General features: G+C 47.4%; 1 protein-coding gene across 2 annotated transcripts in view; it reads right to left on the bottom strand.

Moving 5' to 3' along the window:
• The window catches only part of LOC144179272 (uncharacterized), a 38,364-nt gene extending 29,701 nt beyond the window's left edge, over positions 1-8,663 (bottom strand). For both annotated transcript variants that reach the window (XM_077707565.1, XM_077707574.1), the window contains exons 1-2: positions 8,586-8,663; positions 2,904-2,981 (exon numbers count right to left, since the gene is read on the bottom strand). In XM_077707565.1, the coding sequence (XP_077563691.1) occupies positions 2,904-2,981 (78 nt within the window). In that variant the 5' untranslated portion in view covers positions 8,586-8,663. The remainder of the gene's footprint in view (positions 1-2,903; positions 2,982-8,585) is intronic.
• Between the last annotated feature and the right edge of the window lie 16,147 nt (positions 8,664-24,810).

The following is a 24,810-nucleotide window of genomic DNA, read 5'->3' as shown; positions in this document are numbered from 1 at the left end:
GAATATTTTTGAGGATGAGGAAGCGGTGAAGCCCATCGCAAACCCACGTGACATCATTACGGTAGTTCGTGAAGTGGGTGCGAACAGCGCAAGGGGTTCCCTCTTCTTCAGCCAACTGCATATGAATTAAGCCTCCGCCCTTCCGCGAAATAGTCAAATAATGGGCTACATAGAGCAGACTCCCCAATGCAGCCCCAAATAGGAGCCTGACAAATTTGCTTCTGTGTCCCCCTAATGTTGCCTCTTTTTTGTTTCCACCAGAGGTTTGTCGACCGTCCACTTCTTCTCTCCTTGTACTCGACTCACTCCAAAGCAGAACTCGTAAATTTAGGCTCAACAATGATGTCCTAAGAAAAAAAAGACTAAGCCAACGGTTTAGCGCAGCCAGCAAAGTTTCTCAATACACTTAAACTTGGATGTAACGAACCTCCATATAATGAATTGCTGGATTCAACGAAGTTTTTCAATTCCCCATTGCCAGCCCCATTGAAAGCCACGTGTTTTTGACCTCTATGTAACCTAGGCATTGCGACGGTTGGCCTTGGCTAACAAATTCGATACACTGATGAGCCATTGTTTTCTGCACTTTTTTCAAATATTCGGCTCGAGAGAGAGACACTAATCTAGCCACTTTCGTCCTCACCGCGAACTACCGCGCATTTCCACGTGTGAGTGTGGTGTCGGTTAGGTGCTAGGCCTGCCTGTCAGCGTTTAGTCATGCGTCTCCACGGCTGTCTCAGGTGTTGGTTCGTCGGTGATGATTTTTGTGGCCAGAGAACGAAAAGTTTTGTCTTTCCAAGGCAAGCTGAGAATTTTAAATGCCGTCTTCGCCGGAGAGAAAGAAGAACGTTGCTGGCCGGCACAGTATCCCAGCTAGCCCCCTCCCAACAATTTTGAGTACGGAAAAGAACATCAAGTTCGCGAAAAGGCATCCTTCCAGCATATGTTTGGTCCTTGAAACGCGTTAAGGCACCTAAAAATGTCAAAAGCAAAAGTGATATTTGTGGGGAGCGCCTTGGCACGACACCTTCTTGCCTAAGGGGTGTCGCCCGGAGCCCCTCGCCGTGGGCTCCCTTCCCTCGCCCTCCTCGCCTTCCGTGCGGCCACTGGGCCGCAAGACGTGGAGACGTCAGCACCCGAGGGATGGCGCTGGCGGACACGGAGGAGAAGCAGCGATGGGGAGGAGCGGGGGGTGGTGCTGAAGAACCGCGCGCGGGGACTCGGACTCGGGACGCAGAGTGTTTCTGATGATGGTGTGTGTGTGTATGCCCGGACGGGCGACAGCGCGTTGGAGGATGTGAGTAAAGAGTTCTTTCACGCAACCGCAGTGTGCATCATTCCTGGGCATGCCGTAGAGAGCAGGCCCACATATTTAAGTTACGCTTGTGAATACAGGGGTAAGTCACCTGGCTTCTTTTGAGCGTCATGTAGCGACTAAATTCGTGGGGAAGCAGCAGACGGAAATCACGCCGTTTGTCACTGTGAAACAAATCCTTGAAGGGCGAGTTCACCATCACTGGTGTCTAGCATTTTGATTTCGTTTGTGATTCAATAATGCGAGCCTTCACACGAAACCTGTGTGTAATGAAAAATAGCGAATTTTGGCCGCAGAAGGGCATTTCACTGCTCTTTCAATCTTTCTTCCCTCACAGCTACGAGAAAGGATCCCTGCAATGCTGGAATTTCAAGCCCAACAATGCTTGCTGTCGGTAAACCCCTTGCTCACCCTCCTCTGCATAGTTTCCGGAAAAGGTAGCGCGTGCACGCCCGCAAAGGCAGTACTTCACATCCTTTGACTAAGTCCAACGGTACTTTGTGCACTAAAGGAACTCCCACCAAGAATGAATGAGCCCATGTGTTTTCCCTTGCCCCACATTGTGGGCACACTCTTTCTAGGACCTAAGGGGCTTTGTTCACAGCAACCCAGGCACGCCAACCTGCCAATGTGTGTGCACTCACAGGCAAAATAATATGAGAGCAACAAACTTCTACTCTTCCAGGCAGCTTGGCCACTAATGGGCATGTTTCTAGAACAATTTAGATTCCAGACAATCCCACGCACCCTGGTTATAGAGCTGCAGTAGACCACAGAAATGCCCTGAAACTGGCCACTTCGTGGTTAGTAAACTTCCGATCCTGACTGTGCAAGCTTTTGGTGCATTCTGCTGGCAAAGAGGAGTCTGTGGTAGCCAACGAGTTGGCTGAGGGTCAGGTCTTAGAACAAAAAAAGTTTGCCTTTACAGTTATGATGATAAAAATTGGAGGGCATATGTAGTTTTTCACTCTGATTGCAGATATAAACGAATTTTTTGTGTAAGACGACTATATTCAAAATTATTTGTATTTTTATATTTGATTTTTTGACAGCCTTTGTAAAAAAAACTGCTGGAGAAACACAGCTGAACGAAGTACCAGTGAACTGTGCACAAATGAAGGAGTGCAATCAGACTAACAGTACCGTTCTATCTGGTCTGTAGCAGAAGTCACAAAGGCGAAACCATTTTTTTTTTGTTTCCACCTTTCAAGCCAAAACTTCAAACGGTCGTGATTTCTGCTACAGACCAAATAGAACGGTACTGTTAGTCTGATTGCACTCCTTCATTTGTGCACAGTTCACTGGTACTTTGTTCGGCTGCATCCCTCCAGCAGGTTTTTTACAAAGGCTGTCAAAAGATTAAATACGAAAATCCGAATAATTTTGAATATACTAGTCTTACACAAAAAAAAAAAAATTATATCTACAGTCAGAATGTAAAACTACTTACGTCCTCCTATTTGTATCACGATAACTGTAAAAATAAAGTTTTTGATCAAAGACCCATGTGCCCCTTTAAATGGCTCGGTGTACCATGATACTACAGCAGGTGGCAATGCATGTAGCCCTGCACAGAAGTACCCCCTACCATGGGTTGGGCACCAGTGGCCTTGGCTGCTTCCGCATCTCGCCGCCCCTTGGCGTGCTTCAGTTTGACCCGGCCCATCTGCGCAGAGAGGTTGAAAGAAGATGGAGACTCTGCAACATCACCAACGGAACAAAGTGCAACTGAGAAGGCACGCAAAATTGCTCACATTCGTCAAAATATGGTCTACGGGGCAGAAGCGCTGATTAGAGCAGAAAACAGCCCTTCCCCGACCGCGTGCTATCGCTTGTTGTGCCAGGACGCTGGCTGGCAGTGGTTCCAGCCGAACTCGGTGAAAGCGTAACAGACGCACTGAGGGCTATGCCCCAAAAGTCAGAAAAGCATCCCACCATCCCCTTTACTTTTTTTTTTTTTTTTTCAAATTTATCCAAAGACCAACTCATCCTATTGAAGAGGACGAAAAAAGAAAGCTCTTCCTGCACACCAATATGGGAAAAATAACACCACACGCGTTAGAAATGCCTGGCAAATAATTACTTATTTCAAGTACCACCGACGTGCGGGGGCATTACACAGAGCAAGCAGAAAGGGCAGCCGTGAGCATTTGAAAAATACGAAAATGCCATAATACATTCCATATGAACGAAACTTACACGTATGACTAAGTTAATACATGCCATATCCACACACCATATTAAAATATCAGTTAGGTGACAAAAAAAAGACAAAAGCAATTATAATATTAGTGTTAATAAAAAAAAGGGCGAGCAATTAACAGTCAAACAAGTTGGCGAATATTTCTTTAATTGGCATTACACATTGAGCTAACAGTGCAGCTGTATAATGCCCAAAAACACTGCTCTATAATACATACCTATATATAAACCTGCCGCCTTAACAGTGCGGCAAGGTGTACGGTGGGTGCCTTCGCATACACCAAAAACATCAGAAGAAATCACAAAGAAAAGATGCTTCAATTAAAAAGCAAATGTTAACTTCCACCTTAGCAAGTACAAGCTGGTTTGTCCACTCCACTTGCCTTCCTCCCCCCCCTCTTTTATTGCAGCTTTCAGCTTCCTGCCTGGGGTTGAAACCCTGGAATTTTTCCCAAGCTTCGGGCATCTGCAGATACCATGGTGGGCTATTTCTCAGATGGAGGGGAAAATGAGAAGGTCCGTGCGAAGCGATTTTGGCGCAGGTTAAAGATCCTCGGGTGGTCTAGGTTTATCTGCAGTCCTCCACTAAAGCGCGACACAATCCTTAGGTGTAGCTCCAGCACATAAAACCTCATTTCTTACAGACCTCAGCCCTACTACAATCCAAGTTGAGCTGAGCACAGCATTACTCAGTAGTGATTCAGGAACAAACTGCCCGTTAGCCGAGAAAAGGAACCTAATGTGACAAATCAGTTTAGGGGAAAACCCTGGGGTCGCACGAGGCGCCAAAAAATGCAATCTTTGTTGTCCCTAAACAGTGGTGCCATGAAGACTGCCGAACTAAGTGTAAAATTTTAACAGTTCCACAGAACGTAAAATGGACAAGGAGGGACTCAGTTGCAGAGGGGCCACAAATGAAAAAATTATGCACCATGAATACTCACAATAGTCACACCGGTTTGCTACAGCAACAGCGAGCAAGATGGAAAGAAATGTAGCTTCAAGTTTAAAGGGACCCCGAAAAGCTTTGTGAAGGTGGCAATGAAATGCATTCAGGTGGTAGAACACATAACGGGGGATTTTTTAGCCAAGTGTGAGCCCCATACGTTGTACGGATAATTTGTACACAATTTTTGAAGATAGCCTTTCTCAGCCGATGAGCGCGACGCCGCAGCGAGCCGATCGCGGCTGACGCATCAGCGGTCGCGGCTGACGCAACGGCGAGGCGCCCCGATTCGGCCGATCGTCAGCTGCCAGCAACGTCACTGCCATTGGCTTCCGGCTGCTCTTCCTCCTTCCTGCGCAATCCCGAGGCAAGCGGGTCGGAAGCGATTGACGCGTGCCTAGGCGCAGGAATGTACTTCAACAAGGTGGAAATTTGGGCTGGTTGGTACATTTTTTTGATGAGCGAAAAAAACAGCGCGAAGAACGGGACAAGGAAGGACAAACGGACAGCGCTTCGTCCGTTTGTCCTTCCTTGTCCCGTTCTTCGCGCTGTTTTTTTCGCGCAGGAATGTAGCTAGCGGAGAACGGAAGTCGGGCGCTGCGATGTCACATGGCCATTCCCAGTGTTTCCAGCTGCTTTGAAAGCAGCAGAGAGGTAGGAGGAATCGATCGGCAAGGGGGGAGAGGTGCATTTAATTGCTTCTGGTGCAGCTAATACTGAATGTAGATCAATAATTCCAACGGCACTGCATTGCTATATTGGTGCTACGCATCAATACAGGCCTTTTGTAACTTTTACAAAAGGCTTTTCTGGGTCCCTTTACGTCATGAGGTGTTGTGAGCCAAGGTCGATGCACTGTTACATGCTTGGAGCATGGCGCTTCTTATGTGCACGTATCAACACAACTGTGTTTCATTCAGCGGAAGCCTTCGTGCGAGTTTGTTCTGGGAAGCCTGAGAGCTGCAACATGCTTTGTTTGCAGCTTTGGCCAAGCAGAACCCTCACAGACATTAACACGCACTCAGGTGAGAGGCGAAGTTTCTGTCTCAACTGTAAGAGCCAGGAGTCACACAGCTCACGGTTCACTCAAAGAAACAAGAGAATGGAACACTCAGGCTGCTAGGAGTTCATGCTTGCAGAAGCCTACACAGCGTCCTTCTCATTAAACTGCTCCTTCAGTCACACACCTGAGGGCGGTCGTTTAGAAAGCGTGCGGCCCGAATGAATCGTAAAAAGAATACGAGCCACTTTTTCGACACAGGCTTGGATGCAGGATTACAAGGCTGCAAAGCGACACAAATGTAACCGAATGTAAAATTATAACTTTCTTACATTTTTATAGATTAACAAATAACAAAACAGGAGCACATGACCTGCGGATTTCCTAACTAATCAGCAAGTAGAAGTTCCCCTAGGCCCACTTGCCCGCACCCTCAAAGGTGTAATTACAGCTGCAGGCCTTCAGTAGCATCACCCTTCTGAAAACTAGCAATGATGCTCTTAAAAATTCAAAATTCTGGTTGTTCTACGCACCGAGGCGACATCTGGGCTAAAAGATGCACCCTAGTGAAGGGCTACGAATTAATTTAGACCGCCTGTGGATGTTTAATTAACATGTTCTGAAATCTCTGCACACAGCCATTTCCGAGAACTACAAAAATTTTCTAGCTTGGTAGCCCGCCAAGAAGCAGCCTTAGCGCTTGCCCTGGAAGCCTTCTGCGACAGCAAAAACATGACCGTGAAAGTGAACACCGCAGACGCCACTTTACTATGCATTTCTTGACAAATTCGGGGTGTCCCCAAGTCAAGTATGAGCGGGGGCTTCACAGAGCAGGTGTGTATGGCTGATGGAAGGGCTTTTTTGTCAAAAGGAAGCCCCACACACGAAAAACGAAGCAAATCACCAAGACACTTTTTACAGATGAATTCTCTGTCATACCTGCTATCTCCGAAGACTTGTGCGTTGGTCCAAACTAAGATGTGGGTTGTTCTGTACACATGGCAGTTCACAGTAGGGGATGTATGAGAACGTGTGGGGGCTATGTTTGGCCACAATAGAGACGGCCGTTTTTAAGTGAACATTAATAATGTCCGCACCCAACTGAAGTTGAATGCCAGCAAGAATATTATCCAATGTGAGCATTGGTGAAAATGCTGAGCAACATGCTGCCTTGGAAACGTTGAGAAAGCTACCAATGTGGCCTGCACAGCATAAAAAACTCGGGGAAGATTGCACTCACGCACAAGACTTGAATGGCGAAGCTGTTGTAGGTGATCACTGACGGACACAAAGTTGAGTTTTAGTACTGCTGTTGTGTTGTGGTTGATGTTGGCGGAATGGCATCTCAATGACCTTACATTGAGCAAGGCCAGGGTGAGCTCTTCATTTTGGTTGACATTTTCGTACGTTACTCTGCAAGCGCGACTTATCGTCTCCAGCTGATGCTTTGCACGCTGAGCCTCTCAAAGTGCAGCCTCTTCCTTGGCTGTGCGAACTAGCCGTGGCTGGGCCATGTGGAGTCAAAGATTCCCTACAGCAGCTTCGGCATTCAAGTCTCAGCTCTTCTACACTACAGAGAGCATGTGCACGATAACATGAGGACGAACGAACGAGGGCGTACGCTATGACGTGTCTTTCTCGTTTCGAGAAAGTGTTGCCACCATGCGGCGTTTTTGGAGTGTTTTTGTGGACAATGTTGGCCAATCTCCCTATGTGAGTATGCTTGGCTTGATGAATGTGTGCTTGAGGCATGCGGCGACCCCTGAGATTTTTTTTAGGCCAATATTATTAGCCAATCTCCCTAAATGGGTATGCTTATATTGACAAATGTGCCCTCGAGGCATGCATGCACGAGCACTTGGCATTTTCTTTGTATTTTTCACTGCGGACACAATACACAAACGATTTGCTCAACAGCTTCCATGTTAAAAACATGCAACTGCCCTCTGGAGGACTTTAATACATTGCTTGCTTGCATGTGACGTTACTACAGCCATTTCTGGAATACTGTTCTCAGCTTTCCCAGTGCTGCTGGAGATAAAAACGGCATATAACTTCGCAATCGTCCACCGGGCAACCAGTGCTCCAACATGGCCACTACAGTCACGTCACTGCAAGCTATATGTTCTTGCACCAATTCTCGCAATCTCAAGCTGTAACACAGCCAGTGTTCAGGCATTTCCTGATTTGCTTCACTTTTTCTTCAAACATGTCCTCAAGAAGAAGAAAACAACTAGCAGAAGAGACTTACGCTGCTCAGCTATGCAGCAGTTCTAAAGCAAACTGTTTGCAAAGCTAATGATGTTATAAAAAGGATCCAACTTCTTCCGAACTGGACAGTATGGAGCATCCTGTTGCGATATGGCTATTAAACTAGGGGCACTTAATTTCCAAGCTTGCAGTTTGATGAATGCGGGATTACATTTTTGACTGGACATTCCATGACAGTTCTTTATAAAGAGCATAACCCGTTTCAAGGAATCGGGCTCTGTATTCACTTCGACACATCAAATGTGGTTGTCATGCTAGCGTGACATGGTCAGCATTCATCTCACATTTTTGGTTCACGTACACAACTATCCGAGATCCTGCAGATCAAAAATTTTTGCTTCAACGCCGCGTATATATTTAAGCAGGCGAAGCAAAAATCTTGTTTTAGCAACGACGTCATGGCACGAACTACGTGTGCCACAATGAATCGGAGTCATTTTTAGAAGTACAAAGAAAGGAAGAACACAGAAAACTAGCCTAGGCGCTACGGGATTATGGTACTTTTCCCTCGTGGGTAATGTAAAGTTCATGACTACGAAGAAGGCAGCGCTAACCGTACCTAAAAACTTTCTACGCCAAGGAGTTTCAGTCGAAACGCGTACTACATGCACAAATAGCCATGTAGCGTTGATAACGGTTTGTGCTAATACATCGTTCCCACAGCGAGAACTGCCGCCACATGCTAGAAAGACAATTTTCAGCAACGAATGTAACTTTGCAACACGTGGTAAGCGTAACGCGAAGCGAATGATAGCGAGAGTGATCCAATCCTGATAACTCACTACTTCGCAAACAACACTTATTATAACGCGTTGCATCGCCCTTGGTGAAACCACCGATGCAATACTCACGTCTGTTCTAAAGCATTAACGTAGCACAACAAACTACTAGAGCACTGTAGTAGAACTGGAAGAACACATCCGAAACAGTGATTGTGTTGTGTTGTGCTTCAAACGTGCTTCAAGAACAAGGTTGCCTACATGGTTACCTAGTTGCCGCTGAGTCGCCACACGGCGAGGGCAAGTTTCATAATGTGACCATTTTATTTTAAATTTTGCAAAAAGTTTGCCATTTAAGCAATGCAGGTCAATAATCAGTGGCATCGGAGCTATTTTTCCCTGGGGGAGCGAGAAATGTGCTATCATATGCACAATCATAATCAACATCATTATTGTTATTATTATTGTTATGTAATATCGTCATATCGTGATCATTTATTTTCTTTGAGTATTCTGCTGGGGCTGTGCAGTGGGGATACAACGAATAGTACATAAGTAATCACAATCAACAAACCAAAGTAAAACCAAAACACACCCAATCAAATCTTCATTCAACATCACATATGCTGGGCAGCAGAGTGAAAAAAAAAAAAAAAATCGAGGTCCCTTTTCTTGAGAGAAAGATGGTTAAAACGCGAAGCTCTCTCCCGCGCTGCTTGAGTTAAAATGACAGTCTAAAATCCAGACCGCTTGCAATTGGACCGTGTCGAAATGGCACAACGGGATAGACATCGGGTTCATAACTCGAGACACTGGTTCGATTTTGAACACGGGAAGCGTTTTCTCTTGTACTCGATGTGCCTTCGCTTATCATCCTCATCGTTTTGCGAAGCCCAATAAGTAATGTTGGCTCTCCTGCAGAGCGTTTGGCCCCAGGAAGACGCCATCAATAAGACACAGAAAGCTTCGCTTCAAAAGGCCAGTTAGTGACTTCGCGGTGACTGTGCCTTCTACACGAGGCAACGGTAGCACGAATGATTCCATGCCTTTTTATTTATCAATGCAAAATAGCAGTGTGCATATAATTATATGGAAAAATAAAAGTTAGCACAAGAAATGCATACTCCCTGCACATTTATGCATATGCATGCCCAGTGGCGTAGCCAGAAATTGATTTCGGGGGGGGGGGGGGGGGGGGTTGTGCATATACAACAATGGTGCATCTGCACTAATTCAATATATATATATATATATATATATATATATATATATATATATATATATATATATATATATATATATTTGTGTGTGTGTGTGTGTGTGCGCGTGCGTATAAGCACCTGTCAGTTTACAGGGTTTAACTGGTCGCAGTTAGTAATTAGAGATCCATGTCTGGAGAGGCCCTTGCCCTGCAGTGGGCGTAGACAGGCTGATCCTAACAACAGCAAGGAATAAAAAAAACAGCGCACACAACCATACATACACGAGCAGTCGTCCTCTCATCGGACGTTTTTGCACTTTCTTGGAATAAAAAGACTGCGTGCCCGGGGAGGCGCACGCAATCTCCGCCCCAAAGCATTGCAATATACATCCCTGTCGTCAGAGCGCGTAGAGGCACTCTACCTAATCGCCTCGTCGCTCGCGTGCCGCCCAACGTGTGCCACTTGAAACAGATCAAGCAAGGAAAGCCACAAAAGATGACGACAAACCCAACTGACGAGAGTCGGTCAACGCCACGCTCATGTTAGGCTGCAAGAGACAGCGTCTTGACAAAACCAGTGAACATGCAGGCACGCCCCTAGCCATAACCAAAAAACACCAAAATAACTCAAAAAGTGTGCATAGTAAGCAGGTGCCCGAAGAGGCAAACCAGATATGCTTACAAGTGAAGCCGACAAAGTCAAGGTGAGGGGATTAATTTTAGTTTATTTTGAATACTGCTGATTTCAACTAAGAGAACAAGAATACAAGCACAATGCAAGAGTGGAATACCAGATATACAATAATTACAGAAAGGCAGATATGTAGTTCAAATAAATGCAGGGAGGGTCGGTTAGTTATAAACAAAAGTACATAATTATTGACAGTATGCACTTATTCACACTGTGTGCTGCAACGCCTGATCCGGGGTGCTCAAATTGCTTTCTATGTCGCGTGCCTAAAGAGCATGATCAAAAAAAGAGTCTGCAAACCTACATTTAAATAAGGAAACACCTACACACAAGGAGACACATAAGAAAACACCTACATTTAAATAAGGAAATTCGTTATGTACATTTGTTTCATGAAAACGTCGTGGTGTCCAACATAGAAAATGCTACCACGATAATTTAGGTTTCCATTAGCCTGCTCCTGCAAATAGACTAGTTTGGAGAGCTGCCTGTGGGCTCGCAGTAAAGCGATCACCTTCGCTCTATATATTGATCTGCAGGCGCCTGCGTTCCCGACTAAGTACATTAAGCACGTCCTCTGGAGAGACTGCGATATCACGGTGCACATTCAGAAGGGCGAGTCCGAGCAAGCGGTCGTTAGTTGTGGACGCTCGGAGATAAGTCTTAAGCCGTCGAAGAGTGGAAAAAGAACGTTCTGCCTCTGCTGTTGTTACCGGGAGAGTTGCAAGTATCTGCAGCAGCCGATGCACATTCGGAAACATAGCCACTGGACAAAGAGCAACTGCCTGCAGTGCTGATGTGGCCTCTTCATGCCTCTCATTCCTGCATTTCGCAGCCCACACAAGTAGTTCTCCTTCAAGCTCCCCGACTGACACGAAGCTCGAGTACAAAGCCGAAAATTATTCAGCCTTAGGTGCAGACTCGGCCTGACGGATGTTCTGAGGGAGCAGCGATGATAGCGACCGTAAAGTACGCCGGTGGTTTACGAAGCGCACATCCAACTGCGTTCCAAGATGATCCCAGAACGGCAGGAAGACTGCAATTCTAAAATACTCTTCGACGCTTGTGGCATGGACGTTAGAGCGGTTACGCTGTCGAGCGGCGACACGCGGTATTTGCATTTCCACTGCCACTCCTTCGGCCATTGATAGGGCGGCTTCAAATATCCCGGGAAAGCCAGAGTTGCGCATCTCGCTCACCGCAGCCTGTACATGGTCGATTAAATCAAGAGCGACAACTAGGTCGGAAGAGGCCGTTTGAAGCTGTCTTGAAAGTGCGAGAGTGAGCGACAGTGCTTTTGCTGCGATAGTGACGCTTACGATGAACGTGGGTGTCAGCACGCAATCGAGCAACTGATGCGCTTTCGGCGAAGCTTCGACGGCAGCTTCTGCAATGTCTTCAAGTGCCGAAACGACTACGCCAAAAAGCTCCAAGAATGTCTGGACAGCCTCGTGGCGCTCCACCCAACGTGTCTCACACAAGCAGTGAAGCCTTTTTTTAGTCAGGTCACTGTTTTCACTTTTCTCTCTCAGCAGCCTTGACCGGACCCCCGACTTCCTAAAGAATGAGCACACCTCCTGAATTGCACCGAATGCATTGCGAATTTCTGGAACACTACATGAACTACACAGCAGGCGCGTAACCAGGATTTTTGTTCGGGGGGGGCTAAGGTTGTTCTCGACCCCCCCCCCCAACCGAACGAAAAAAAAATCGCGGCAGTTTGCAAGCGCCCTTAAAGGCTATGAAGATAAAATATATGTTGCGTTCATGAAAAAGACTGTCTTGTCCCAATAACAACGATACCAGTTCTATCTCAAACTAGTCAAAGGAATAATCGACTTAATAAATTAAACATTGGGTGTTCTGCTGCAGAGCAAGAGGACGCGGGTTCGATTCCCGGGCGCGGCGGCCGCTTTTCTGATGAAGGTGAAAAGCAAAAACGCCCGTATGTACAAGATTTCCGCGCACGTTAAAGATCCCCAGGTTGTCAAAATTAATCAGGAGCCCCTCAACTACGGCGCGTTAAACGCTACAATCCATGAATCAGTCATTTGAAGCATTTGAAGCAGTGGCGAACCCCCGCCCACTTCCCGGCGCCGATTTCACTATGACATCACAGTATCTTGTATGTACGATTGGCCCAACGGCCTAAGTTACCGCCAAGGGACATGATTGCGCGATTGTAGAGGGGCCTCCATTGATCTTATCATTTGAATTCTAACGTGCAGTTAACATACTCATAACTACGTTTTAGTTCTGGCCTATATGCATCACTCCTGCCCATATTACTTCACTGCAGCGCACAATTTAAAAATTTACGACATTTGTTGCAGTGCTTCGGTTGAAAAAACGTCTGTTATTGGAATGGGGCTGTGCGAGTTACCAAAGGCTAGTGCTATTAAATTGAACTAGGTTGTATTTTGTCTTCAAAAAAGCCCTTTAAGGTTCTCTCATGATATTGGTGTTGATTGTGATTGTATTTGTGCCAGGTGAAGTTCTAAACTGGGCGAAAATCCGCAGACCGCGTGGTGCAAATCTGCGCACGTGATACGGGACGTACATTGCACGCACGGGCACATCGTGCAGGCATTGCCCTAAATGGTCACAGTTTCACATGATTACTTGCTTTATTTCAACATGCGCAGTATAGAGTCTGTGACATTCGCAATAAAATTACGTAGGCCGTAAAAATGAGATCTTTTTATTTAGTTGATGTTTAAATACAAAAATTGTTTTGCTTATAAGCCTTCCGCGCCCGTACAGAATCTTCCAGTGTAAGGCCAATGAAGCAAAGTTTGTGCAGAATACACCGAGCCTATGCACTTACGTTATATGTAGCGCAGGTTTTATCTTATGAAAAAAATGACAGGCTATGAAATATGCATACAAGAAGCGTTACACAGACATCACGCGCGAGAACTAAGCTCTTAACGGCGAAAATTACACGAACATGGTAGGATTAGCCCTCACGCAAAGCGGAATAATTCAGCCATCGGTACTGTCAAGCCATGTCAGTTGAAATTTCGGCTTCTGTTTTGATTATGTGACGCAGTCCACCTCATAGCTTCTAAGGACGCCAGGCAGATATGAGAAGCTGGTGCTTTGTAACATCGCCAATCTGGTTAACGTTTCGGTACGCCCAAATGTCGACTCTGCTGTAAAAAGCTCGGCCTTGGTGTTCTGAAATACTTGCATTATTCTCTGTCAAGTTTTCAATGCTTCGTGGGTAAATTCCCTACAGTCTTCCTGAAGGAGTGTACTATTCAGTAACTTTTGTGGGGCGGCGATCCCCTTTAGGTGTAAGTACCACTCCTGGATGAGGTAGAGCAAATCACTGCAAGGTTCACTATTCAATGCAATAACGAACTTTAAATTTATCAAGAACAAATAATAACGCAAAGACGGCGTTGTTTGACCATACTCTTGCGGTTAGGCATGCAAGTTAAGCAAAACCTTCTGCATTTGGAATTTTGTCGTGAGATGTCAGGAAAGAGTTATAATGAGGTCCTACCATTCTGGTTTCAAATATTAATGAAAGGACATACCGTTTAGTGGACGCGTGCGCTGCCATTGTTGAGCCGAGCACACACTGGCGGTTTTAAAGGTAAACGATAAAACATCATTGCAGGACGCGCAGGAATTTTGCGGTTGTCGTTAGCGACTCGGGAAATGGAAATATATTATTATGTTCGGACGCTCCTTGGTCCACCAGAAAACAGGATGCAGTGGGAAGCTGTACATGACCTTCAGGCTTGGGTCGATGCTCGAAATGAGTCAGCATTTTGTTTCCCTCAGCACCAAGAACACATGCGTAATGGCATGGCCCCGCGTACATAAATGCAACAGACTACCGTATTTAAGCATGGAATGGACAGTAATGGTACAGTTATTGTGGTACAGCGACCGTGATGTTCAAATTGATGTATTTTTTCAGGCTACGGCACAATACATTGGCAAAAAATTGCAAAGTTGTTTGCAGGGATAATTCCTCGGTCATTTGGGTTACTTAAGTAATGCTGCAAATTTACTTCATGCGATATTTTAGTACGTATAACAGTAGTGGATCCAGGCAAAATCACTTCAGCGCGCACCCGTATGTGGGGCGGGGGGCGGAAGTGTATTGGTTTTCTTGAGAGGGTCTGTGGTCTGTAGCCTGTTTTTTTTAAAATTACGACATTCTTTTGTCATGCCAAATCGATTGAGCATTGAAAGAACGATACTCTTGAGCACACAAAACTTCAAAAAAAAAAAAAAAAAAAAAAAAGGCCAGGAAGAGCTGAAGGAAAATTCTACTAGAAAGGCACGTTGGTTTCTTCGCCACCAGTATGAAGGTCCTTCACTTGCGCACACTGCTATGATGATTTTAAAATTGGGTGTAGCAGTGAATGCGCGCGTCGGTATGAAACGCGGCAACAAACGTTCCGATAACGGGCACACCATGCGACAGCGGCTACCTCACATTGAGTTGTGTGAATGTAGATGAAGCTGCAGCGAACACAAATATATTTTTAACTCTTCATTTACTTCATGGACAGCGGTAACTCTTAATGAACTTAACGCTGTCCCGATACGCTTTGAGTAACCCTCGTCAACTTTGTGCATCATAGGATAGTTAAGCATTTATATGAGTAGAATTTACGTTTTCCCTCTTTCAAAGGTACCTACCCGGTTCATAGCTGGCGCTCCTTTCAACAACCAATTCAAACGCAAAAATTGCATTAGAAATAAAGGGAGATATAATTTTTTGGGCTTGCAGACATAAAGGTACTGTGATGTCGTGTAAATATTGGGAAGCAATTATTTAAATATTAAAAGATACAGTGATCACGCAAGGCAGTGATCACGCAAGGATAAATCAGGAGTCAAGGGAAGAAAATGACTTACAATTGCGGCCTCTTTTGTGTGTTGCATGACACTTCGAGTGTAAGCTTCCCAAAGCTAGTGCGCTTCTGCCTTTGCACTGTTCTCTCACGTCGGCGTTGGTGTGACTCAGGCCCCATGAATATACACAGCTCTGGGCAGCCACCGCCCAGGCAAAAAGCGGCCGTGGACGCAATGACCGAGGTCGAAGATGGCCATCGGGTATTAGTTACTGTCGCGACCGCCGTCTGCCCGTGCTATGAACCGGGTAGGTACCTTTGAAAGAGGGAAAACGTAAATTCTCGTGACTGTCGCGCCTTCGCGCTTACAATAAAGCCGCGCCGGATTCGCCGAACCAATGCGATACGCTGCTGTCGCATTCATGTAAACCCGCTTTGGGGGCAGCGCGCCCTTTTTGTCAAGTGGGTGTTCCCCAGTTTCCTAGGTTAGCGAAAAATACGGCCGAACGAATCTGCCTAATCGCGGAGGAGAAAATGTCTGTCTGGAACACCGCTTTCAGGAGAGGACATGCAGTGCGCGCCAGCTGAGACCATACAATTATCCCACGCCAACACCCTCCCGGGTTCCAAAGAAACGTGAAATAAAGACTGCTTGTTTACGAACCTGACATTTGAGGGGCGGTGTTTTTGTATGTGACATTGCAATCCCCAAGCTTTACATAAATGGACAATCAATTCAGCGACCAGTCTAAAATCCGCTAAGGACGTCTGTGTTCTGGACACCGGAGGCGCTGGCGTCACTAGCACTTTTAAAGCTGTATAGGCCAGCTGGGGCGCATCAATTAAATACAGCAAGCAGTTAAGGGGGCGCCATATGAACGTGCGTTATATCTATAAAAAAGCAAAAATTTTGTTCTCTTTCCCGGTCTTGGCGTTCTTTGACCGCTGAAATTACGTTATTACATCGGTTTAATGACTATTGGTCGGCTTCCTTTAGTTCCAACAAAGAGCATATACGATAGCCACTTTAAAAACATCCCCCTCGCGAGGGGCACGGTCAAATGCAGAGAATTTTCGGGGTGCGCACGACGTTAAGTAGATTGGGGTACTTGTAGCCGTACGCCACGCACATCGCAGGGACCACGCCGCGGATCATCGAGTCTTTGCAAGAGTTGCACACCGCGAACGTGCAGAACCGCTCCAACGCACCGGCGTCCGTCACGTCGGCAATGCTGTCCACCACCTCGATCACCCGCGTCAACGCGACGGTACTGTCGAGGCTTCGGTTGTTGTTGTTGCGGTTGTCGTCGTTGACGACGAAGCCGGCAAAGTTGTTGCTATCGGTGTTGTTGTGCGTTACCTGTGTTGCGACGTTGATGTTGGATTGCGTCGCAGCACTGGTGGAAGGTCTTGATTCCATCCCGTACAACGCTGACTCCTACGACAGCATCTGAAGAGAGCGCAGGCGATGACTTTATTGGAGCCCCGCACGTACCCGATTTTATCTGGTTCGAAAGAAATTGACAGCGAGAGCGAACGCCGACAACCGCCCCATCAGGGTACGACCGCGCCACGACACGTCACGACTACGTCACGATCACGCCACAACTGTTGTTCCTCCCGCGCCTAACTACGACGCATGCGCGCCCCACCTGCGATCCGAGCCCGCAGAGAACACGCGAGGTGCAGTGAAGAGCAGGCGAGGAGGAGTGCGGGAAAGGGCGCACCTGGAACGGCTGTTGCGGACGCCGCGGCACGCCAACGCCGACAACGCCGGGTGACATCGTGAGTTAAAGAAATGCTCTGCATTTAAAAGAATGAAGTGGTGACGTGCAGAAGAGGGGCATACTTTGCTGTGCGCCTTACCCACAAAGGCCCTCTGCCTCCCCCCCCCCCCCCCCCACGACAGTCATCCAGCATCCAGCTAAAGCAGACGTTTTGCCCCATACGCAGAACCATCGTCTTCTTCAGAACCACCACCGCTTACACGTGGTTCTGCTTACGCATACAAAGATCGTCTTTTCGCTTTCGGGCCTTCATCGTGCCAGTCTTCGCCCATCAATGACCGGCGGCCCCTCTTTTTTTGCGCACTCCATGCTTCCCCGGCCATACCGTGACGAGTCAATCTACTCTGCTGAGAACGACTCAGGCGGGCAATTATTCTCTGTGTGGCGACATGCCACACACAAAGAGATACAACGCATGCCTTTGGCGTCCCGTAGGCTGAGCTTACCCGAAGGCGCCATCGCTTTTGGAGCTGCACCCCTCCGCAATTATCCTGACCTGGGCGCTTCGTTTTGTGTAAGCACCAATGCGTCAGGACAGGCATTCAGTCGTGAATCTTTTTAATAGTAGCACGTCCGAGGTTATGCGGCTTTGTTCACAGGCGACGTACCAGGCATAACAGGCAGCACGGCGCCGGCCGGAAAAATTTCGGGGGGGGGCTTGAGCCCGGTTAGCCCCCCCTCCTGGCTACGCCACTGACACAGTGCAAGATTCAGGGAATGGCTGGCGCAGTGCACATACAGAGCCGCAGGAACGTCCCTCTGGATGATTGCCTGAACACCACTGAAACGGCCAGACATGTTGGCTGCGCCATCGTACCCCTGCCCACACATGTACGAAGTGTTCACGCCTGTGTCCTTGAGCAGTTTCAGTAGCGCGGAGGCGAGGCCTTGCCCGGTGAGGTCCGTAACTTCCGTGAAGGCCAGAAAGTCTTCGCGCAAAGTACCGCCCCAAAGGTACCTTACGCAAACTGACATTTGCTCGATGCCTGTAAAAATCAAGTTAGATAAAACAATGCATCAGAGCCAATTTAGAAAAAATAACATGTTTTATGCTTAAGCCCAGCTATCAATAGCTTACACTAATGGTAGTGTAGTAAGTGATCCTGACGGTAATTAAGCATGGCGTAGAACTTTGAGTAAACCGGTTCAAACTGTCTGCTATTTACGTAAAAGTGCACATGCACAAAAGTTTAGTCAAGCTATTGCACTGATCTTGCTTACCTGAAATATCTGTTGTTTCATCAGCAAGAAGGGCGAAGCCCTTGGCAGTGTTGACTCGGGTAACGATGTTTTCCTGCACCAGCGTTGCACACGCCCCTAGAATTTCATTCTGAATTTGCGGACTGAGATACGTGACGTTTCCCGGGGCTGCCAGTACGTGCTCCTTCAATGTATCGTCGCCACAGCGCATCTTGAAGCGCAGAAGTGCACGGAAGTTTCCATCATTTTCGATAGGGTCCTCTAAGGTAAGGGGACCGGCGTCACGGTGTCCCCTAAGAGGCATTCCCTGCCTTCCGCAGAAGATGACCGTTTCGATGATAGATCCTAGCTTCTTGCGGTTTGCCTGCCGTTGTTGCCGAGCGCCGGAGTTGATCTGCTCAGCAATAGTGTCTCCTTCCAAGGCTTCCATGAAGTACGCTGCATAAAGCACCGCTGCCTTGTGGTACTCGCAGTCGTTGTGGCTCTGGAACGCTTCCAGTGCATTTTTCCACCGAGTAAACGGGCAAAGTACTAAAGCACCGAGCTTCTGGTGGCCTCCCTTGCCAGAACTTTCATGTCCGAAGAGAACACAAACTTTGCAGAAGACTCCTTCTTGACACTTAGAATAAAGCAACCAAGAATACCTTTGTTGCCACTTCGGTTGAAACTTGAGTTTTCTACTTCCCACACTTGGAAAGGCGTAGTGGCAATCTGGCACCCACGGATTCAAAACTAGGCGCCGTCTTGTGTCGTCGTTTTTGATCTCGTGACGTTTCGGGCCGTTTGCGATGTAAAGTCCGATGTCCCTATCCGAAAGAACGTCAGTCGGCAGCACTGAAACGACGTCGGCTTGAGGGCATTGCGAGGCAGCAGGATTTTCCACGGTGGTCGCTGTACCTTGACTCGTTGAAGGAACAGGATCCGCAGGGGCATCGGCAGGGGCACTGCTTTTTCTGAAGTAGCTGTCAATAGTCAACCTCGGCCGTTTCGCCGAGGCCATTGCAAGGAAAACACGATCGGCGTTTTGGCCAAACCGTGCACTGTTCACTGAAAAATTCGGATGAGTTCCAGTTCAGACGACTATTGCCTGCACTTCGAGCGCGAGTGTGGCGCTTGGATTTATACCTGTGCGCCGCCGCGCCATGCCGCCGGCTCCACCATATTATTTACTTTGAAAAGAGGGGGAGTGGGGAGGCTGGTTGAAGGGGGAATCTTCTGAAGAACGAGGGTCATATAAAGAAAATACGTCACTCCGCTGGAAGTTTTCGTTGCTTCCACTGCAAGAAATGCCTCTCTCTGCGGTGCTGTTCGTCATGAAATAACCGCGATCAACCTTGAAGGAGTGAATTATTTGTCCCTCATTCCTGGAATCAGTCATTCTGCTGCACACGTAGTGGAGATTTCAATGGCAGTGAATTTCTCTCTTCCATCCCCCTCTTCCCCCTAGCTCCCCGTCAACAAAGGATAAATGCGCCATTGTCTATCTGACGCACCCCTGCTTGGGCCGCCGCCACAAAAGCGTTGCATCTTTCTTCTCACCTTTCTTCGAAACCCTAAATGTCCTTCCTGTCCAGGCACGTACCAAGTGGTTGCCCGGGCGCATATTGCAATTGCTTCTCGCTCTGGGTCAATAGCTCAGCCAACTACTAGCTGGTTCCTCCGAATCCTCCCTCTCTCTTTTTCAACTTGGCGTGGTGACGAGGACAGGCGCAAACGTGTACGGTTCCACTGCACAATCGTGATCAGAAGTGTTGTTTGACTACCTTCATTCTTAGTAAATTCCGCACTCCCGGTGTATATAACATCGTTTCCAACGGAAATGAAAGTATACGCAGCAAGAAAAAATCACAAACACGAAGAGATGTGGGGGAGAGAAACTGGCAAAAATAAATGCAGATAAGACAATGACCGGAGTACACAAGATTTAACTTTCCAAAATCGGCTTGCGCCAGCTCCTACAATCACGCGTCGGCTCTCGGAAGAGTGACAAGCAAAACAAAAAAGCACACACACATGCATTACAGAAACGCCGCTAATAAGTGAGAATGAAAAGAGATAATCAACACGAGAAGATGCACAGGAAGCTGGCGCAGCCGCGCAGTTTTCAATCATAACACGTTTCCAGCTACACAGAAATTAAGGTTTACTGAAAGCGGCTATAATCTGCACGTTTTCTTTTTTTCTCTTTGGACTCCTCGTGGTGGGTTCGTACGTGCATACAAAAATGGCTTTCTAAGAAAAGGGGCGAAAACGCTTGAGGCTGACCATCCTGCCAGCACATGGCTGCCAGTGAGGGGGTTACGAAAATGAAAAAAAAAAAGGGAGGGGGGGGGGGAGCGCTTCGAACACGGCAGATTAGTCACGAGAACGTTCGCCTGCTACCGTGACATTCATGTGAAAGGTGCGGCTGACGGGTCAGTGCGGGAGGGGCTGCAGGACCAGGATATTTTGTGCACGAGTTCTCCGAAAGCCAAACTTTTTTGGGGGTGCGCCTTACTGCCATTTTAATTCGCCGTGGCGGCCGCTAGAGGGACCGGTACTGGAAAAAGGTCCATTAAATCTGCATTACGCGTCAGCTAATTAAAGAAGTAGTTGCACCATGACTTATGTACCTGAGGGCGGATCAGCATCGTGCTGCCCTTCCCATGGTCGGACTATTCGGGCTAGAGGGGCGAGAGAGAGAGAGAAAAACGTTTATTGTGAGAGCATTTACGGTGTTCTTGTAGGAGTGGCTCCCTCTTCACAGGAATCCATGAGCTGTCTTAGCAGCGGCTGCCCTCTCAATGAGCAGGAGCTGGTCCGAGAGGCAGGGGCTGGACAGCAGTGTCTCCCACTGCTCTGGGGGATTTGAAATGCGGGGAAGGGGTGGTGGGTGCATGTTTTTTCGGGGTCTAGGAGAACTCGTCAAAAGTGAACTCGTCGCAGCCAACTCGTCATAGGTGAACTCGTCACGTAGGGCAAGTCGTCCTAGGCCATCTCGCACTAGGGAAACTCGTAACCTAGGGCAACTGGACACTCGGCCAACTCGTCACAATTTACGTTTTTCGTCTATCATGTTCAAATGAAAGAGTACAGACGCTTGTATAATTCTCATCTTAGGTGTAAACATTCTTACACTCCTCCTTCTCTTCACCACCCTTAATGTTTCCTTTGTCGCCTTCGAGGAACGCGCCAGCCAGATCAGCGTATCTTATTTTTTTTTTCTGTGTGCAGCTAATTACGTGAGTCTTTTATATGAGATTATGTTTGGCCGTTCTGTTTTTTCTGATACGTTTTTTTTTATTTTTGGTAATTAAGTGACGGCGCTGTATTGGGATTTGCGATTTTGTTCTGTGTTTTCGCTTTTTATTATTTTAATCTTTTGTTTTCATTCCTGTTGAAAAACGATGATTGTCAAGCTGGGTAACTTTCGTTTTGCTAGTCTTCATATCATTTATATATGGGAGCGAAAGTCAAGGCTCGACTTAAAAGTGGACCCCCCCCCCCACACACACACACACTCACACAAAAAAGTGTGACGAATATTTTTTAGAAGGAGAAGAAAAGCAAAATCAGACACCGGAAGTTGTGCTGAAACCGAAAAGCCAATTTCAAGCACCACCTGCAAACAAACAAGAGGCCAACATTTTACCCTATTTATAGATATATACACAAGCAGGCAAAAAGCGTCACAAGATAACGCAAAAAAAAAGAAAAGAAAGAAAAGAAAACGCAAAAGAAAGAAAAGGTCGACCCGCCTCCCTCCCGCCTCTACGGAAGAAGTGTGACGAATATTTTTTGGAAGAAGAAAAAAAAAATAAACCTGAAAAGAAAGCCCTTACCCAGTAAAAAAGTGTGAATTTTGTTTTGGCTACAAGAAGGGAAATAAGAAGGGGAGAGAGGAACATGTGTTAAAATAGAAAAACTATTTCAACCACCGCCTGCAAACTAACAAAAGCAGAGGACCCCCCGAACTATTAAGAGGTCAACCTGGGAGTAATTATAAGATTAGAAGCCACTAACTTTCTCTCCCCATTTCCTCGACATCGGCCAAAAATGAAACCGCGAGACGACTTTTCCTAGCACGAGAAGGTCAGTGCCACCACTTTTCCTAGTACGGGATCACCTAGAACGAGATGCCCTCTTTGACCAGTTTCCCTATGACCAGTTTTCCTAGGACGAGTTGGCTGCGACGAGTGGGCCGGTTCCCGTTTTTTCGACACTCTAGGATGATATGTCGTAGTGTACCAGGTTCTTGGCAGTATTTGCATTCTGCTGGATACTGGGTGGGGGATATCCGGTGAAGCCTAATTGGATGCGGGAAGGTGTTGGTTTGTAGGAGTCTAAGTGTTGTTTCTTGAGATTTCGTGAGGTTTGGGTGAGGTAGCGGGAAAGTCCGTCGATTAAGCTTGTAATGTTGTGTTATTTCGTGGTAAGTTAGAAGAGGTACAGGTTTCTCCACATCCTCCGGGGCCTGGTCGGCAAGTTCTCGGGCCTTTTGGTGGGCAAATTCGTTGCCCTCCATTGAAGCATGTGCAGGCGTCCATACAATTCTTACTTTTCTGTCAGGCAATTTGGTTGAGAGCATGCGGTGCGTTGCTGGTGCCACCCAACCCGACCTGAAGCTCCTGCACGCTTCCTGGGAGTCTGTTACGACCACCGTGGCTTCCGTCTGCGTGAGGGCCAGTGCCACCGCTAGCTCCTCCGCTTCTTTGGTTGATGCGGTTAGTACGGTGGCACTGACAAGAAGCTCTGTCTTTGTGGTGACTACCACTGTCTTTGATCTTCTACCACGGATTGTGGCTGCATCCGTGTAGACCGTTTCCGGGAGGGTGCCGTATTTTTTGTTTAAGGCTTTCGCTCTAGCTTCTCGTCGACCGCTGTGGTGAACCGGGTGCATGTTCTTTGGCAGTGGGTTGGAAAAGATATTATGCCGCCACCGATCAGGAAGCTGCTTGTTCGGCTTCACGTCTGGGTAGCTCCATTTGATTCTGTTCAACAGTTTTTGGCCGGTTTGTGTCATTGCAAGCCGCGCTTTCTGGCTGGAGAGGTGGCCCTCTATGAGCTCGTCCACCGTGTTGTGCAGGCCGATGCGTAGGACCTTATCGGTTGACGCGCTCATGGGGATCCCAAGGGCTTGCTTCGTGGCTTTACGGATGAGGGTAGTTTTTCCGTATCTCTCTTGGTTAGAGTCATGTAGGGCACTGCGTATGTTAGCCTCGATAGAACGAAGGCCTGGACAAGACGGATGGTATCGTCTTCTTTCATGCCTCGGTGTCTATTTGTAACTCTACGAATCATGTGCACAACTTGTTCGGTCGTTCTGGTCAGGCGCTGGAGCATTATGTTCCATTTTGTATCCGCTTGCAGAAAAAGCCCAAGCACCCTGATTGAGCTGCAGGGCGTAATTTCGTGTCCCTGTAAATTTATTTCGATGTCGTCCTTGTCATTTTTAGTGCGGCGACGCCGGACCACAAAGAGTTCTGATTTCTGTGGGGAACACTCGAGTCCACTTTCCTCTGCGTACTGCTGTACAGCATCGGCAGCTTGCTGCAGGCAGTCTTGAAGTCTCCCGAGTGAGTCAGTGCCAGTCCAAATTGTTATATCATCTGCGTAGAGCGCATGGCTTAAATTTGGAATACTGTCTAGCCGTGCCGGTAAACCCAGGAGCGCGATGTTAAATAGGAGCGGGGAGAGGACCGAGCCTTGGGGTGTACCTTTACTTCCGAGGGTGATGGGATCTGAGGTGACATCGCCGATTTTGAGTGTGGCTGTGCGATCTGAAAGAAAGTCTACAATGTAGTTGTATGTTCTCTCCCCGCATCCTGTGTTGTTAAGGTTTCGTAGAATTGCCTCGTGTGACACGTTATTAAAAGCCCCTTTGAGGTCGAGCGCTAGTATTGCTCGCGGGGAGTGTCGAGTGGCGGGTGCGAGGATTTCTTCTTTTAGCTGAATCAGCACGTCCTGGGTTCCGAGATGCTTTCGAAATCCAAACATGGTGTCTGGCATTTGCTGGGTTTCATCCAGGTATTGCTGCACACGGTTGAGCACAACCCTTTCCATCACCTTTCCCACGCACGATGTGAGGGATATTGGCCGCAAATTATCAATATGCGGGGATTTGCCTGGCTTGGGAATAAATCTTATCTCTGCTGTTTTCCACTGCTTTGGGATCTTGCCTTTAGTCCAAAAGTCGTTAAAATACTCCAACAAGGTCTCGAGAGCCTCGTCGTCAAGGTTGGCTAATAGTTTGTAGGAGATGTGATCGGGTCCTGGAGCGCTGTTGCGCTTGTTTTCTGAAATTACAGCCCAGAGTTCGTACAGTTGGAACGGTTTGTCGAGACCTCCATTCGGCTTTCCTGTGTAAGGTAGTGGGTGGTAGCTCTTTTCGGTCTGGAGGTACTTTGTTTCGAGATCCTTGAGGAGCTTGTTCGAGTCTCCTTGATATTGCCGCGAACCATACATTGGGTTTGTTTATTTGTGTTTTGCTTTTACCGCCCGGCTGCGCCGGTCTGTGTTATCTCTGCGCCAAGGGAAGCGCGTGTTCCATTCTTTCTTTCTGTGCCGCATGTGTTATCTGTTGTGATAGGGAGAGCATTCCGATCTAACGTGAACAAGCCAGAATAATCTTCTTGGATCTACTATGTTCTCGATGCGAATCGACGTTTCGAGAACCACG

Source organism: Haemaphysalis longicornis, unplaced genomic scaffold (genome assembly GCF_048455015.1).
Source record: "Haemaphysalis longicornis isolate Haplotype H1 unplaced genomic scaffold, Haemaphysalis longicornis Haplotype H1 scaffold_1, whole genome shotgun sequence".
Classification (NCBI taxonomy): Eukaryota; Metazoa; Arthropoda; class Arachnida; order Ixodida; family Ixodidae; genus Haemaphysalis; species Haemaphysalis longicornis.
This window is presented reverse-complemented; position numbering and strand designations above follow the sequence as displayed.